A 19,804-nucleotide genomic window follows, 5' to 3' on the forward strand; every position below is an offset into this window, starting at 1 on the left:
GTAAGCTGGGTAGCTTCTCAGCCATCTGCCAATAGCGTCCCTTGTATGAAATCAACTGGGCAAACCAACTGAGGAAGCATGTACAAGAAATTAAAAGACCCATTGTCCGCAGAAACCCGCGAAGCAGCGAAAAATCCGCGATATATATTTAAATATGCTTACATATAAAATCCGCGACGGAGTGAAGCCGCGAAAGGCGAAGCGCGATATAGCGAGGGATTACTGTAAATAATAGCAGAAACACAATAGCATTATCAATTTCATATGTATCGTTCTATATTGTAACCACTACTTTTTATTGGAAAAATGATGCTGTGATTTTTTTTAAGATAAAATAATCACTTCACACATTGTATTAATTTATATTTAAAATTTTGTAGTAATGAAATGTCACGTAAAACAATGAAATCAATAAATAAAATGTGTTAAAATATAAGATGAAACTACTCCTTAAAACACAACGCAAACAGGCACACTGGCCCAAAGTTGTAAACCTTTTTTAGATACATTTTCATATAATATATCCATATCTGTCTGTCTGTCTGTCTGTCTCATTGTTTGCATGAAACAGCTTGGCCCACCGTGGACTCATTTTGTTGAAATTTGGCCACTTATTCTTGAAAGAAATTTGTCGAGACCATTCAGTTTTTGTTGACATATTTCAAACAGATTACACTGTACAAAGTTTGTATATTAAAAAAAATTCCCAAATTAGTTTACTATTTCAATTTTATCTTGACAGTGGTTACACCTACTTGTATATTTTGTATATAATTTTGTATAAGCTAATTATTTACTGGAATAAAATGGAGTAACAATAGCATAATGTATAATAGTTTTTAACAAAAATTATCTGGTATTACAGTACCTAGCTGACACATTATAATGGATTAATAATTGTCACCATATAGGCCTATGAACCTTGATAAAGGTTGCTAACACTAGTCGACCTTCACTAACATGCAGGCTCTCTTGTTTACTAGTTTGTTACTGCCTGAATTGTGGAATAGCACCACACAAGCAACTTTGATATACAAAAAGAGCAATTAGCTCAAGATAACTTCAGTTGTTGGCTAATTTTATTGGTATTTAACATTATTAATTTAGTTAATGCCTTATTGGTTTCTGCTGTCATTGGAAAGACCAAATGAATTTTAGATAAATTCATAAGTGAAGCTGATATATATTCATATATTCTTTTTTTTTAAATATGTAAATATGTAATTTAATTTTGTCTGTATATTTTCTGCATTAAATAAGTTTGATCAGTATTAGTATTAATAGTTTAGATTTAATTATTTTTATTATTAGTAGTAGTAGTACAGTAGTATTTTATATATTAGTAATAATAGTAGTTGTATTTTATATTATTATTTTTAGGAGAAGAAGTAGTATTTTATATAATATTATTAGTAGTAGTAGTGGTATTTTTATTATTATTATTATTATTATAAAAACACATAAACATCCCCTTTAAAGTTTCAATTATATTTAAAAAAAGTATTTCTATTTTTGATGTTTAAAAGTTAGAGTTAAGCTTGTAATATGTGCTTCTTTGTTTATTTATTATTTATTTATATATGTTTTGTTCAAATTAAAGCTGTTATAACAAATACTAATGCTGTGGATTCAGGAAGGGTTGGGGTAAGAAGTTTGAGGTTGTGGGTGTCCAAGAAGAAGATTCTTCTTAAGACCCTAGTTTGTCCAGGATCAGTCTGTATAGTATAGATGTTTGTATTATTTATATTTGTATTTGTATACTTTGTACAGTTACATGCAGATTAAGACAAGACGTAAATGTGTAATTTCCACTGTAAGAACCTGGGGCCTCATGTATAATTGGTGTGTACGCACAAAAATGTTGCATACGCTCGTTTCAACGTTGACTTCGAGATGTATAAAAACTAAACTTCTCATAAAGCCACACACATTCTCATGCCAGCCTTACCCTGTACATACTCAAGTTGCCACTCAGTTTTGCAAATGTCAAAACAGTGCTACTGTTCCTGTGTGGTTTCTCATTGATTTTTAGATTCACATCCCTGATGCGGCTTTATCAAATACACTGAAATTAGCTTACAGCTAGTTTGACATTTCAGAGCTTATTGTGGCAATTGGTTATGTAGAGAAAGAAAAGGAAGGGCAGGAATTGGGGGTTGGTATGTTTGACAGACACAGTACTGCTGCAGTAAATTATTTCATTGAGGATTGCGCACATCCCAGCATGCATCTTGCTGGGGGGCAGGAGTAATCCATGGACAGGATGCCAGCTAATCGCTACCACTGCACTACCGTGTCCCCATTTTTAATATATGCTATAATGCATTTCATCATAAAAAGGATACCAAGTATACATCTTAGTATTCTAAAATGTTCAGAGAACTGTAATATCATGAATGTAATGTACTATAAGTGGAGATCAGTGCCGTAAGAAAACAACAACATTTATTTGTATAGCACATTTTCATACAAAAAAGTAGCTCAAAGTGCTTTACATAATGAAGAAAAGAAAAATAAAAGACAAAGTAAGAAATTAAAATAAGACATTAATTAACATAGAATAAGAGTAAGGTCCGATGGCCAGGGAGGACAGAAAAAACAAAAAAAAACTCCAGATGGCTGGAGAAAAAAATAAAATCTGCAGGGGTTCCAGGCCACGAGACCGCCCAGTCCCCTCTGGGCATTCTACCTAACAAAAATGAAATAGTCCTCTTTGTATTTAAGGTTCTCACAGAAGGACTTGATGATGATGGTCATGCAGACTTCTGGCTTTTAATCCATCAATGTTGGAACATCACGGTGCTTTGAGTAGATGGTGGTGGTGCAAGCCGCCACCACAAAGAAACCGGAAAAAGAAACAGAAGAGAGAGTAAGGGTTAGTACGGATTTTAGAGCCACCATGAATAGCTATTATAATGAATTGGATATGCAGAGTATCAGGATTAAATTAAAGTGAAGTTATGAGAAAGCCATGTTAAAATGTGTTTTTAGCAGTTTTTTAAAATGTTCCACTGTATTAGCTTGGCGAATTCCTATTGGCAGGCTATTCCAGATTTTAGGTGCATAACAGCAGAAGGCCGTCTCACCACTTCTTTTAAATTTTGCTCTTGGAATTCTAAGGAGACACTCATTTAAAGATCTAAGGTTACGATTTGGAATATAAGGTGTCAGACATTCCGATATATAAGATGGAGCGAGATTATTTAAGGCCTTTATAAACCATAAGCAGAATTTTAAAGTCAATCCTGAATGACACAGGTAACCAGTGTAGTGACATCAAAACTGGAGAGATGTGCTCGGATTTTCTTTTCCTAGTTAGGATTCTAGCAGCTGCATTCTGCACTAGTTGCAAACGATTTATGTCTTTTTTGGGTAGTCCTGAGAGGAGTGCGTTACAGTAATCTAGTCGACTGAAAACAAACGTGTGAACTAATTTCTCAGCATCTTTCAATGATATAAGAGGTCTAACTTTTGCAATGTTTCTTAAGTGAAAAAATGCTGTCCTAGTGGTCTGATGAATATGCGATTTAAAATTCAGATTACAGTCAACAGTTACCCCTAAGCTTTTTACCTCCATCTTGACTTTTAATCCTAATGCATCCAGTTTGTTTCTAATAGCCTCATTGTATCCGTTATTGCCAATCACTAAAATTTCAGTTTTCTCTTTATTTAGCTTTAGAAAATTACTGTTCATCCATTCAGAAATACAAGTAAGACATTGTGTTAGTGAATCAAGAGAATCGGGGTCGTCAGGCACTATTGATAAATACAGCTGTGTGTCATCAGCATAGCTGTGGTAGCTCACGTTGTGCCCTGAGATTATCTGACCTAATGGAAGCATGTAGATTGAGAAAAGCAGTGGACCCAGAATAGAGCCTTGTGGAACATCATATAGGATATCATGTGTCTTTGAGTTGTAATTACCATAACTAACAAAGAATTTTCTCCCTACCAGGTAGGATTCAAACCAATTTAAGACACTGCCAGAGAAGCCCACCCATTGACTAAGGCGATTTCTAAGAATATCGTTGATAAAAAACGTCTTGTTAGTTAAAGCTCTAACATTTAATAGTGCCATATTTAATGTTTCGGAGGGGCTGAGATGAATACTATGTGCGTTATTGATATTTGGAACAGGAACTAAGTTATTTTTGTTAGCGCCGCTCTGTGTGTATTTTTTATTTAATCTATAGTCTGTTTTTATAGTTTTAATACATTGTTCATCTAAAGGGGCGGCATGGTGGCGCAGTGAGTAGCGCTGCTGCCTCGCAGTTGGGAGACCTGGGGACCTGGGTTCGCTTCCCGGGTCCTCCCTGCGTGGAGTTTGCATGTTCTCCCCGTGTCTGCGTGGGTTTCCTCCGGGCGCTCCAGTTTCCTCCCACAGTCCAAAGACATGCCGGTTAGGTGGATTGGTGATTCTAAATTGGCCTTGGTGTGTGGGTGTGTTTGTGTGTGTCCTGCGGTGGGTTGGCACCCTGCCCGGGATTGGTTCCTGCCTTGTGCCCTGTGTTGGCTGGGATTGGCTCCAGCAGACCCCCATGACCCTGTGTTCGGATTCAGCAGGTTGGAAAATGGATGGATGTTCATCTAAAGTAGTAATTGTAATTAAATTATTGGTGTTTATGCCGTATTGCCTAGATTTTCTATATGCATTGAGATTGGTTACTAGAGTATTAATGTTGTGCACTTTTACGGAAGATTTTGTTAAGCAATTATCATGTCCTAGCACAGCAGTAGCATTACGGAAGGGGTTGAGAGTAGAAACAGATAGTGAAGATAAACGAATTACCTTAGCGAAGTTTTCGGAGAGGACCCGGGCGCCAAATCTATTCGGATGCAGGCCATCCCGCTTGAAGAAAAAGCTCATTTGAGAAGCAAGTAGTGATTCACACGCATTGAACACATAGAATACGAAGCATTTAACATGCTACTTTAGTTACAATAGGATCTGATAAACTCTAGTAAATTAAATATTGATTTTAAGATGAAGTTTACAGCATTCTACTTTAATGACAAAATAAACTACAAGGTTAAAGAACTACAAGGTTTAATTTAGAAATTTGTAAATTAAAGTCGACAATTCAGCCTCTTCACTGTGTCCCTATTTTTCTGTACCCTAATACACTTCCATATGACACTAAGACAGTGGGCTATGAGTCGCCTTTTCATAGCGACTTTGATATCTGACCACTTCTTTTTTTATTTCGAGCACTATACAACTTTTTTAACTTGACCTTTTGAGTGTCTCCGCCACTATGTATCTCTTGATCAACTTCCTTTTGTTGTTTATACCAACAAATAGTACATTTTTCCTTGCCTCCAATTCGCATTCGCTGAAATTCTGTTTTTTCATGAGCTTTTGCCATTGTCTTTTAACCAAACACTGAATGGGAATGGTGATATTTATATTAATTTCCATATTAAAATAGTCGGGGTGGGACTGCAGGTGCGTGAACATGCATTATTATTCATGCTGACCAAGATTTATGGAGCTGAAGTGGGTGGAAATTGGCTTATGCACGGTTTTGTGCATCTGAATTTTTTTTTTTTTGCATACGCACATTTCCACTTTTGTCTGGATGTACGCCAAGTTTTAGTGCGAGTTTTATGCACAACGTTATGCATGAGGCTCTTGGTGTCTAGTAACCAAGGCATAAAAACAAAGTACTCTTCAAAATATGTTCACAGTATTCAGTAAAACATATAAGTTAATATATCATAATAGCTACACAACTCTCTCCAGTCTTTTTGTTGTTTTTTTAGTGGTGGATGTAACAGATTATTTTTATATCTAGTCTGCCTTCAAATATTTACAAGGCAATAGGCAATTAAAAGTTTGTATTTTAGTATTCTTTAACGAAAAGCAACATATTAAACTTGTGAGCAGGTCAAACACATCAGCATTTTTAGTTTTATATAAATTGTGCTATTTACAATATTAAATAATTAATAGTAATAATTTACTTGTTCAACAAAATAAAACCAGATTTATAGCTCATGTTTTTTTTATATATGTCTCATTCTCCACTGTTTCTGATTATTCCAAAGGTTCTAAACCACAAATCCCTATTTTCTCTTTGTGACACATATGGCAGTATTTTCCATCAACTGTCCTTGTGTTACTCCGAAAAAGCTCCTCATAAAAAGGTCTATTTGTTTATTTATAGTATCTATTATTTATTCAGGGCGGCACGGTGGCGCAGTGGTAGCGCTGCTGCCTCGCAGTTAGGAGACCCAGGTTCGCTTCCCGGGTCCTCCCTGCGTGGAGTTTGCATGTTCTCCCCGTGTCTGTGTGGGTTTCCTCCGGGCACTCCGGTTTCCTCCCACAGTCCAAAGACATGCAGGTTAGGTGGATTGGTGATTCTAAATTGGCTCTAGTGTGTGCTTGGTGTGTGGGTGTGTTTGTGTGTGTCCTGCGGTGGGTTGGCACCCTGCCCAGGATTGGTTCCCTGACTTGTGCCCTGTGTTGGCTGGGATTGGCTCCAGCAGACCCCCGTGACCCTGTGTTCGGATTCAGCGGGTTAGAAAATGGATGGATGGATTATTTATTCATTTATATCAGGCTTTGGTATCTATTGACAAAGATTTTGGTGACATGACGCCTGCCTTGACCATGATGCTACACTTCTATTGAAGATCAGCATTTCCCTTACTTTCAATCTGTCTTAATTTTGTAACATTTACTTGTCACTTATTATGGAATATTCAAAAAGGAGCTACTTAAAAGTGGACTTCAGTTCAGCAGATTCTTTGTAGTTTTCATTCTTTTTCCCCATAAATAATAGTACTGCAGCCCTGGTGATTTTGTATTTCACTACTTTCTCATTTTATCGTTGATTCCTCTCCAAAATCAATATACACATCTAATTCTTGTAATCAAGGACAAGGTGGCTATATAGTCCTGGAGCTCGTGCAGTGCATAATGCCTCCAATGCCCACCTTTGAGTGGCTTTTACTGTATTTCCATCAATCAGACATCTCAAAACCTATTGTATATATATATATATATATATATATATATTTGCAGCTGGAGATCCATGAAGGGAGAAAAAAGAATCACGTATCATAAAATAGTTTTTATTCCTGAGCTTTCAACCCCTATCAGGGGTCTTCATCAGAGGATAATGCTTAGACTTACAAGAATCAAAGGCAATATATAGCAACACATTCAGTGGGGGGTGGGTGGAGGTGACTAAGTCAGTATGATCAAGGGGGGGTGGGGGGGTTGTATAGTGTATTTATTGTGTACATGTCCTTCTTAAGTTGGCATATGCTGGATTTATGTCCAAGTGTCTGTTGATGGCGTTTTCATCTGATAGCCAAGACTCGGCCAACTCTCTGGCACTTTTTGTACTGGCCTTAAATTTTACTTTTACGTTGTCCCAGTTGAATGTGTGTCCTATCGATTTAGTATGTGCATATATCAAAGATAGTGCGTCCTTTCTTATGACGGCGTTGCGAGGTTCCTGTACACGTGTTGAGATTCTTTTTGACGTTTGTCCTATGTATACCGCTGAGCAAGAATAGCATGGAATACTATAAACTGCGTTTCGTGTTTCGGCTGTTGATTTATTGTTTTTAGCATTAAACAGGACCGTGCGCAGATTGTTCGTGGGTTTATGTGCTATACACATCAGCTTCCTGGACATTTACATCAAAAGAAATAATGACGCCACCCTGACCACAAGTGTTTACCGCAAACAATGCTACACAGACAAGATTCTACACTTCTCCAGCAACCACCTGGTATCTCATAAACGGAGCTGCGTGAAAACCCTATTCAAACGAGTCCACACTCATTGTAATACCAAGGAAACAAAAATTAATGAGAGACGCTATCTCTTCCACCTTTTCACCTCGAACGGATACTCAAAAACATTCATTAATCGGAGTCTACACAGCAGACTCCAAAGGAATCAGCATACAATCGACTTAAATCAGAACCCCCACCCCACCTGGCATTCACTCCCTTATCACCATAATGTGTCAGAAGGCACTGCACGCACCCTGACCAAGTGGGGCATCAGAATAGCACATAAACCCACGAACAATCTGCGCACGGTCCTGTTTAATGCTAAAAACAAGAAATCGACAGCCGAAACACGAAACGCAGTTTATAGTATTCCATGCAATTCTTGCTCAGCGGTATACATAGGACAAACGTCAAAAGGAATCTCAACACGTGTACAGGAACATCGCAACGCCGTCAGAAGAAAGGACGCACTATCTTTGATATATGCACATACTAAATCGACAGGACACACATTCAACTGGGACAACGTAAAAGTAAAATTTAAGGCCAGTACTAAAAGTGCCAGAGAGTTGGCCGAGTCTTGGCTATCAGATGAAAACGCCATCAACAGACACTTGGAAATAAATCCAGCATATGCCAACTTAAGAAGGACATGTACACAATAAATAAACTATACAACAACCCCTTGATCATACTGACTTAGTCACCTCCACCCACCCCCCACCGAATATGTTGCTATATATTGCCTTTGATTCTTGTAAGTCTAAGCATTATCCTCTGATAAAGACCCCTGATAGGGGTTGAAAGCTTAGGAATAAAACTATTTTATGATACGTGATTCTTTTTTCTCCCTTCGTGGATCTCCAGCTGCAAATATGCAAACCGTATCACAGACCTTCTCTTCCATTCATATATATATATATATATATATATATATATATATATATATATATATATATATACATATATATATATATATATATACAGGTGCTGGTCATAAAATTAGACTATCATGACAAAGTTGATTTATTTCAGTAATTCCATTCAAAAAGTGAAACTTGTATATTAGATTCATTCATTACACACAGACTGATGTATTTCAAATGTTTATTTCTTTTAATGTTGATGATTATAACTGACAACTAATGAAAGTCCCAAATTCAGTATCTCGGAAAATTAGAATATCAATTAAGACCAATGCAAAAAAAGGATTTTTAGAAATGTTGGCCAACTGAAAGGTATGAACATGAAAAGTATGAGCATGTACAGCACTCAATATTTAGTTGGGGCTCCTTTGGCCTGGATTACTGCAGCAATGCGGCATGGCATGGAGTCGATCAGTCTGTGGCACTGCTCAGGTGTTATGAGAGCCCATGTTGCTCTGATAGTGGCCTTCAGCTCTTCTGAATTGTTTGGTCTGGCAGATTGCATCTTCCTCTTCACAATACCCCATAGATTTTCTATGGGGTTACGGTCAGGCGAGTTTGCTGGCAAATCAAGAACAGGGATACCATGGTCCTTAAACCAGGTACTGGTAGCTTTGGCACTGTGTGCAGGTTCCAGGTCCTGTTGGAAAATGAAATCTGCATCTCCATAATGTTCGTCAGCAGCAGGAAGCATGAAGAGCTCTAAAACTTCCTGTTAGACGGCTGTGTTGACCTTGGACCTCAGAAAACACAATGGACCAACACCAGCAGATGACATTGCACCCCTAACCATCACTGACTGTGGAAACTTTACACTGGAACTCAAGCAACATGGATTCTGTGCCTCTCCTCTCTTCCTCCAGACTCTGGGACCTTGATTTCCAAAGGAAATGCAAAATTTACTTTCATCAGAGAACATAACTTTGGACCACTCAGCAGCAGTCCAAAGGCGAGACGCTTCTGACGCTGTCTCTTGTTCAAGAGTGGCTTGACACAAGGAATGCGACAGCTGAAACCCATGTCTTGCATACGTCTGTGCGTGGTGGTTCTTGAAGCACTGACTCCAGCTGCAGTCCACTCTTTGTGAATCTCCCCCACATTTTTGAATGGGTTTTGTTTCACAATCCTCTCCAAGGTGCGGTTATCCCTATTGCTTGTACACTTTTTTCTACCACATCTTGTCCTTCCTTTCGCCTCTCTATTAATGTGCTTGGACACATAGCTCTGTCAACAGCCAGCCTCTTTAGCAATGACCTTTTGTGTCTTGCCCTCCTTGTGCAAGGTGTCAATGGTCGTCTTTTGGACAACTGTCAAGTCAGCAGTCTTCTCCATGATTGTGTAGCCTATAGAACTAGACTGAGAGACCATTTAAAGGATTTTGCAGGTGTTTTGAGTTAATTAGCTGATTAGAGTGTGGCACCAGGTGTCTTCAATATTGAACCTTTTCACAATATTCTAATTTTCCGAGATACTGAATTTGGGACTTTCATTAGTTGTCAGTTATAATCATCAAAATTAAAAGAAATAAACATTTGAATTACATCAGTCTGTGTGTAATGAATGAATCTAATATACAAGTTTCACTTTTTGAATGGAATTACTGAAATAAATCAACTTTGTCATGATATTCTAATTTTATGACCAGCACCTGTATATATATATATATATATATATATATATATATATATATATATATATATATATATATATATATAATTTTTTTTTTTTTTTTTAATAAATGATGATAAATGTCAAAATTGCAAGAACTTACATAGAGGTCTGCATTTTTATTTTTTCTTTGAAGTGCAAACCAAAGATGAATAAGTTTAAGATAAGATGAATCAAAGTTTTCAATAGGTCTGGAATTATGTTTTTCAGGAAATAATTATATCAAAAGCAGAAACTGATTTTTTTCTAACATTAGAGACTGCTATGTCTACAATAATATCACGGCATGGGCATCATGTGCCTTTTAATCACCTACTGTAGAATCAGAGCAAGAAAACACTAGAAACAAGAATGAGCAGCACTCTTAAAAATACCCAATATGATGCTACCCCATGAAATAAAAGCTAGGATCTAGATGAAGTCACCACAAAGAAAATTATCTGCAATTTAGCACTGAAGTTCTCCTAGAACCTGTTTATAGGCACATCTATTCAAAGTTGCTCTCCAGTGTAGTTTTAGTCAGTGAAATTTTGTTTGAGGCCAAAATCTTTCCTTTAGGGAATTTATTTAGTGACCACACCGGCACTTTATTCCACTCCAGGCAGCAACGTGTATCCCACTAATAAATTATAAAAATAAAAAAATGTTATATAATAAAGTCTCTTTTTGTAGCTATGGCATCTTTATACTTTTTTTTCACTGTTACTTTTTTTGTATTACTTTGATAGGTATAAATTACACAGTATAATTACAATTACATTTATCAATTAGTATATTTGTTACTGAGCAAATTAATGGTTTTCTTCATACTTTCTGGTAAATGGGCTTACTTATACATTCATAACAGTTCTATTTCAGATTTTTATGTATGTGTATTATTTTTATAAGTATGATGCATATCCATTGCTGTGTCAGGATATTCAAAGGCACTTGGGTTTTCTACTACTTCTTATTAATAACAGTGATTTGTTCTAGTATGAGTGAGGGCAGGTTTTTGTATACGCACTGTGTCATGGACTGTTATTACATTTAGAATCAAGTTTTGCCTTACATACATTGCTTCTGATTTTCTTTCTAGATATGTCCTCAAAATGGAAAAAGAATGTCCAGATATTAGTGAATTCTAAATAAAAAATGAATAAAATTAAACAACAAACATAACATTTGCTTTAATATTCATTTTTCAGCAGACAAAATGAAGACATATGGTTATGAATTCATGATTGTCACCATAGATATCTCAGACTATGAATTACAAGAAGCAGGTGTTAGTGTATCTTTTCTAGTTTAATCAACTACATTTGGGTAAACCCACATTTTCTGATCATGTGTTGCAGACCACTGAAACCTATTTCAGTAGACTTTGGAAAAAGGCAGGAATCAATCAGCCTTGGATAATAATAAAACATTTTATTTTTATAGCACCTTTCCCATACTCAAGGCACCTAAGGCACCACACCATTGCAGAGCATACTCATGCCTACTTTCTTATATAGTACTGGCCAGCTTATAGTCTCCAATTAACCTGTGATACGTGTCTCTGAGATTTAAGAGGAGAACAGAGTTTTTGGAGAAAAAAGATAATAGGCAAGTCACAGACAATGGTTAGTGTGAATTTAAATTTAATACCTGGGCCTGTTATATAACTAGGCACTTGAACTTCCTGCTTCCCAGACATGCCTCTAAGTTAAATTTAAGTGAGGTACTTAAACAAAGTTGGTCTTTGAAGCTCAGTGCGTTTCCACCACAAACATCCCCAAGTCTGGATTAGTCTTTCACTTAAAACTTTAAGTAATATATGGCTTTTCATAGGAGTGTTATAAAATGATGGCCTAAAATAATGTAATCCTAGCTTGGTGTAAATAATGTCTCTAACTGTAACAACTGTTAGCTCTTGTTTTGTTGATTCTTTATTATAAATTCATTTTACAAAAAAAAATCCATTATTAAAATCTGGGCCAACTCAAGTGATAATTTAACAGATCTAATGAGTATTATACTGAATATTTTCTCATTTAACTTTTCATTCTCAAAATGAATATTTTAAGATCATTGATCGCGGTGCTGGTAATCCTGTGTACACCCACAAAAAGTAAATTCCATAATAACATAAATTACTAGTGCCACAGGCTGGCCCTATTAACAATGACTAAACTTAAAAATCCAGAATTTACAGTGCTATGTAGTTCACTCTGTAGAGGATGTCAGGTTAGGTGAATTGGCAAGGCTAAACTGGGCCTAGTGAATGTATTTGTAGGTATATGTTCACCCTGCAAGTGGCTGGCACTCTGGGCTGTTGTTCCTGCCTTGCGTCTGATGATTGATGAGATAGGCTTCAGCTGTCCTATGAGCCTGTTCTGGATAAGTGGGTTAGGAAAATGGATGGATAGTAAAAACGAAGAAAAATAGAAAATATTATTGCAATAATAAATATAAAACAATTCACAAAATGGTCTTAATGTTTTGGATGAAATTACTTTCAAAAGACTGTCTTTTTCATGTTCTGCTTAGTAATAGTGGAAGCTAAAAAAACATTGAGTAGAAGACATGGGTCTTACTAATTCAGCTGAGGATCTACATGGCAAGTGCACTACTGGTAGAGGTTTAGGAAATATGAAAACTAATTTTGATAGAAAAGAAAGTACCATGTATGTATGTAGCTGGTAAATGATATTTAAGTATTTCCATGTCTTTCTTTTGGTGCTTACTAGACTAAAATCAGAAATGATTTAAATGATCTTTGACAATACTTCTTTGCTACATAACAACATCAGGTGAACTGGAAATACAGGAGATTAAGGAAGGATTTGCTGTTAGCTCTGAAATTTATATGTAGGTCATTGCTGTTGTGCTTGGTTGCCTAATTCTGTTTCTAGTTTGCCTCTGGGGAATAAAACTGGAAACTTCAAAATCATCAAAGGTGGTTGCCAGTCCCTAGAATAAAAATGTACTAGATGACATCTTTCATCTATAAAGGGTGCCTCTTCACATGATGTACAGGATTAGAACAGAGCGTGCAGCAACAGATATCAATTTTTCAACATTTATCTATTTCTTTAGGGAGACCAACTCTAGATATTAGTTATGAGTCACTTACACTGTCAACTTATGAGTCACTTACACTGTCAACTGAGAAGTTTTTAATAGAAATATAAGTCTAACTGGACATTTAAAGTAATTGTTATGTTTTCATTTTAGTGCAGTGTTTTCTGTTGCTCGTGTATTTACTGTCAAATTCTATAATTATGTATTTTCATATGGTCCGTCCAAAAATAAGAAAAAAAATACCTGCAGATATGTTAGAAAAAATTGTTTCCTGATGGTTTCTTAACAGTAGGAAATAAGAGTCTTTTTATGGAACTACAAAGAACACTAATTTATTGTAGTTGGTTTAGCATTTTGTTGAAGTCTTTGAATTTGCTGTTTTAAGTAAAGTTGAGTTTTTAAACATACATTAATTAGAATTTGTTGAAAAAATAATAATTTACATAAACTCACATTAAACAATAGGCCAGTTTTCATAAAATAATGTTAAATAAGAAGGGGGAACAATGATTGCTTTTGTTTAACAATATAACAATGGAATATTCAAACTGAAAATTTTAAAGATAAATCTAATTTATTAAATTAAAGAACTTAAAGAATGGCTGTGTTGGTGTTCATTCATTTCAAGGCTGCATGGTGGCACACTACTTGACACTGCTGTCTCATAGCTCTAGCATCCTGCATAAAAACCCAGCACACAGTTGTTCGCTGTATGGAGTTTTACTCCAGGTACTTTCATTTTCCTCTCACATGCCCAAATACGTGCATTTTATGTTGCTTGGTAATTCTGTCTTAGGCCATTGAAAATGTGGCGTCGAGTGTGTGCATGGGCCCTGCGATAGACCAGTACCATGTCTGAGGATGCTTTGGCCTTGTTGGCAACACTGCTGGGATAGATCTGCCCCTTTCACAGCCCTGTATTGAGTTAACCATACAAGTATGAGAATGTTATCATATAAGAATTAACCCAACATGTGGTCCATCAGTGATGCAGTGAAAAAGATGTTTTTTTGTGCTCAGCAGTTATGAACTATATAACATTTCTAATTAATTCAAAAAAGGAAAAACAGTGATAGAAAAAAGATGATTGTTTTTATTAAGGTGTTTGAAAAAGAAATGAAAAGAAATGCATTACTGTACATTAAAATGTTTGCATTTGAAAGAAAGTGAGTTGTTTGCAAGCCATTCCACTCATACAACTATTATCCTCTCTTCTTTTATATTTGTAATTAATTGTTGTTAATTTAAACTATTACCCTCTCATTCTTATTAAAGATAGTGTACCCAGGTGCAAGAGTATTTTTTGGGCTTGCTATATTAATTTTCCATAATGCTTCATCATTAAACTCATTGTATAAATCTGCAGTAGCATTAGCCTTCTTTACAGATAAATTTTGCTATCACATACAATTTTGTAATGATTTGGTTAGAAGACCTAAAGGAATTTACCTTAGCTTTGAATGAACTCAGTTTAATATTCTCCTTTTTCTCTTAAATTCTGGACATATAAAAATGTTGTGTAAACTGCTTTACAGTAAAGCCCACAAAACTGTATAAAACATGAAAGCATGGAAGAAAAGAAATTCCACAGGGATCTGCGTAAACTCCATGGGACGAACAGATCTTACATTCTCTTTTTCCATTGACTCAGAGAGGCATCACCTCTTTGAAAAGACTGGAATTTTCTTTTGGTAGAAACCACAGAAGCTTACAAGTGATGGCAATAAACCATTTCTCTGAAATCTGACAAACGTTTGTTTTATGTTTAAAAGAGGAAGATGGAATGTGATATTTCTTAAAAGTACTAGCTAATACTGCCACTAGCAAAAACGCAATCTAGAAATGTATTGACCTGAAACAATAATAACTACATTGTTTTATATATATATAGTATATAGTATATAAAAATGCCAGTAAATTTAATGTGTTAATTGTTTTATAAGTAATTGGTATACAACTTTGATTCATCTTAAGATATACCTATATGTAAAAATCACTGATGTTTAGCTTTAATAAAATTTAATTATTAGAAATTTAAAAATGTATAGTAACTGAAAAATGATTTGCACACTTGTCCCTTTGCCAACAATCTTCAATTGCTTTAATGCTTATGCAGCCTCTCTGGGTGTCCTATTGCTGCGGCAGAGAAGCTGGCTAAGGCTCAAGAAAAGCATCAGACCTGCGACGGAACAAAAACAAACCAAGCATCTGACCGTGTTTTAAGGTACTGAATGTTTTCTATTTGGCATATAGTTCACCATCTTTGTATACAAAATGTTCAGTTATTTGTATTATTTAAAGGGAATATTCAGCTTCATAAATCTATTTGTAGCCTGTTAAATCTATTTTACTTCTTTTTATAGCCTATATAGTATAACTATAATAATGAATATTACATTTAATTAGAAAGTTAAGGTGGAGACCACAAAAACAATAAGATGCAATCAAAATATGTATGTTTTTTTACTATTATGACAGGGTGGTAAATGTTTGAATATATACACCATTTAAGATATAAGGTGGTTACATGGGAACTACTATATACCGATATGTGTAATTGCAGGGTACATGTTTACTTCTCACTTCTTAAACAACAGTGGGGACAGGAATGTTTTGAGATATTACAGATTAATATGGTTGACAATTAATAAAATCTGAACAAAATTTACAAAGCTGCTTTTGCTTTGTGTAAAATATCAAATTGAGCACATTTGGTAAGCACAAGTGATGTCCCTTGTGCTTGCTTTTCACACTGTCTGGTACCCAAAATCTGGCAGCAGAATGACTGAATAAATGAGATCAGTAATTAAGAGACATTAAGATTATTTGCACAAGATCAATATAAGGACAAGCAGTTGAATTTCATAGGAGTCATTGCTAAACTCAAACTCTACTCTTGCTTTCTTCACAATCCTAAAATGGCAATGTAAAGTCAGTATAAAAAAATATATGTAATGGCAGAAGAATTAAAAATTTAAATAAAGTCTTTGTAGGCTCCCTTTTCCCGGAATATCACAGAGGAATTTCTTAAAACAGGTTCAAACTTATAAATATTTCTTCAATAGACATAACAGTAAAGAACATATGCAAGATATAATTAATATGATTGAATTTGAATTGATTATGTCCAACATAGATCTGAATATTCTTAATGGAATACGTAGCCCAAGTAACATTTCTATACCTGCATTATTTCCATGAACGGTTCAACCTTACATGCTTTTTTATGACTAATTTTATAAAGACGAATAAAGAGAATGTGAGGCTTTAGTAACTTCTTCTCTAACCACTTGCAACATTGTTGTTTTTGCTTAAAAATAGAGAGAATGCAATGAATTTTATATTCAGGACTAGCAATATAATGAGAATAATGGTTTATACCTTGATTAAAACAGAGATGTATTTTCTTTTGAGCAGGTTTGATTTCTACTTTTTAAAATACTTCTACTAAAAAAATCTATAACTTGTCATATCAGTTGGAAAGAATTAAAATAGGAGAGGTTCAAAATTTTCTCCAGGTACTTTGGAGTTCCTCTCACATTCTCAAAGAGAATGCATGTTAGGTGAAGCAATGACTGGAAATTGTCCTCAGTGTTAGTGTGAGTGTGGGTGAGGCCTGTGGTGAACTTATGTTCTCACCAGGGCTGATTCCTTTCTTGTGCCCAGTGCTGCTGACATCAGTTCTGGGGCACCCAAAAACTGCCGGTTTGAGAATGGTATGTTATAGTATGTGATGTTAGTCCAAACAATGCTGTCTGTGTGGAGTTTGCATATTATTCTCATGTCTGAGTTTTTCTCCGGGTACTCCTGTTTTAATTCCACATCCAAAGACCACCACCTTAAGATAATTGGTGATTCTAAAATGGCCCCATATGCTTGTATGTGTGGGTGAGTGCATGAGTATGCTACTTAATTGACTGCTTTGCAGCCTTATGTGGCTATGATTGGCTCTGGCCTCTGAAACTCTTATTGGGATTAAGTAGGGTTCATTAAGAGATGGTGCTCTGCAATTTCTGTTGAAGTATGTGCTGATGCCAAGCAAGACACCTTTTGACAAAAATGCAAAGGAGTTGCCATACAGGCAGCTTTTGGGAGTGTGTCATTTTTCCTTCTGTGTAAATATGAGTTTAGAATTACATTGATGCGAAATACCATACCTTATCATGGATGACACCATGAATAAAGCTTCTCCTTAGAGGGTCATGGAAAAAAGACTTTTGTAGATTTTAAATTAGTTACATGGAAAGATGAAGACTGGCATAAGTGGAGCATCCCTACAGTCAAACTTCCTTATGTCTGGAAATTAGAGATGGATTTTCAGCAGTAGTAGTAGAAGTAATATTGTTATATCACGTGTACAGAAAAGAGGGATGTTTTTATATGATATATTTTCTTTTGAAAACTGAGTGCAACTTAAAAAGACCATAGAAAGAGAGAAAAAAAAAGCCAGTGATGCACATTTCTAAGACAGAAAGTGCTCTTGATTAAGTAAAACCAGTTATATTTCAGAAACAGACTTAAAGTACTTGCCAAAAAACTTCATTAAGCCTGCAGTTACTCAGTAAGGGGTTGGATTTTAGTTCATCCTTGTTCATTGAATTGCCTGTGTTCTTTGTGCATGAAATCTTTAAAGCTGATGGGACTCCCTTCAGTTTCCTAAAAAATGTTATCAGTGTAAAACTATCATGCAAACTTTCCTCTAGTCACATATAAAGAAGCATTAAGAACTAGTTTTAGAGCATAAATGTACATGACAATAAGATAATCCCCTGTTTAAAGAAGTAACTAAATTAATTCTCAAGGTATGATGGATATATGTTTACATTTTTGTTATGTTATGTTCATGACTGTAAAAATTAATTTTATAATTCATCATATGATTTAATTACAGGCCTATGTGCTTTGTAAAGCAGTTGGAAATTCCACAATATGGTTTTAAAAACAACGTCTCAACCACAACACCTCGTTCCAACCTGGCAAAGGAACTAGAGAAGTATTCCAAGACAACATTTGACTATAACAATTATGACAACCACGTCTATGGAAAACGAGCCATTGCACCAAAGGTCCAAGGCAGGGATTCATCGCCCAAAGCTTATGATGGTATGAAAAGTAACTTATTATTATTGTTATTTGTTTACTATTATTAACAAAATTAAGCTATTTATCCAGTTACTGTTGTAGATTCTTTATTTAAAAAATTCTTTATTTTTTGATTTATTAACACCTGGAATTGTGTTCATTAAGCTACCTATATATATAGCAGTTTTATGATGGAGAAAGGACCAGTGCTGCTGTTTAACAACACTGGAACTTGAGTTCAGTTTCCAGGTTGTGTGACCTCTGTTTCTGAATCTCCATGTGTTCACATGCGATTCCTCAGAAGTGGCTGGTGGCCTTGGTGATTCTAAATTGTCCTAGTGTGAAGATCTGCATCTCTGTGATGGAGTTTACGTGGCTGCTGCCTGTGTACAGTAATACTGTATCTTTGTGAAAATACTGTATTATCACCAGGTGCTGCAACCGGGAATAAGGACCTAAAAACATTGAATACAAACAAATATTTGTTATATTTTAAATTAGGTCATAGGAGAAGTGAAAAAAGAGAGTAACTACATAGAAACAAATAAAAAGCAAGCACTTCAAATCACCTGTGAAGTTGTCAATAAAATAATTACCCTACTTATGAAAGTGAAATTCATACCCATTTATCTGCCTCCAAAACACCTACTCTAGCTTTCCTTTTTTTAGTCTTTGTGGCACCATTATTTCTTCACTATTCTCTGGTTTTCCTGTATCCCTAAGTGCTAATAGCAAAGTCATCACAAAAAGCAAATACTTTGTGAGTAGGCACCACCATAACTAGCCTTACCTAAACAACCCCTGTCCCCCACACTTTAAAACAGTGTTTCTCAACCTGTATTGCCTCAGGACACAGGTTCTACCTTTTTAATTTCATTTGGAGACCCACAGACAACTATTTAAGAGTAGAGTCCTCCTTGGTGAAACAAGTGTGATTAATAGAGCTTCATCCTTGATTAAATGAGTGCAATTAGAAACAGGGAAAAATAAAGTATGACACTGTTGATCATTTTGCCAGACTGTTGGAGGTCATGACTGCTACCCACTGCAACCCATAACCCAAAAGTGGTTAAGAAACAGTGCTTTAAGAGAGACACTTCCCAATTTAGTCACAGATACTCTAATGTGGAAACCCACTAATTCAAATTACACCCATACAAAGTCAGTTCAAACATGACAAATTTATATATATGCAAGATAAGGAATCTACAAGCATACAGGTACATGTCACTGAATTTCTCTCTATTATATAAAAAAATTCCTCGGACGAGACGAGACTTTTTCGCCTGGGACAAGACGTGACTTTTTCAGAGAGATACTTTCAAGTCCC

At 35.6% G+C, this 19,804-nt stretch overlaps 1 protein-coding gene across 15 annotated transcripts in view; it reads left to right on the forward strand.

The window, feature by feature from the left end:
- The window catches only part of LOC114648100 (myelin transcription factor 1-like protein), a 647,050-nt gene that overhangs the window by 528,135 nt on the left and 99,111 nt on the right, over window positions 1–19,804 (forward strand). For all 15 annotated transcript variants that reach the window (XM_051925515.1, XM_051925514.1, XM_051925524.1 and 12 more), the window contains 2 exons: window positions 15,509–15,616; window positions 18,284–18,495. In XM_051925515.1, coding sequence (XP_051781475.1) covers window positions 15,509–15,616; window positions 18,284–18,495 — 320 coding nt within the window. The remainder of the gene's footprint in view (window positions 1–15,508; window positions 15,617–18,283; window positions 18,496–19,804) is intronic.

This window comes from Erpetoichthys calabaricus, chromosome 3, assembly GCF_900747795.2.
Source record: "Erpetoichthys calabaricus chromosome 3, fErpCal1.3, whole genome shotgun sequence".
NCBI classification, from domain to species: domain Eukaryota; kingdom Metazoa; phylum Chordata; class Cladistia; order Polypteriformes; family Polypteridae; genus Erpetoichthys; species Erpetoichthys calabaricus.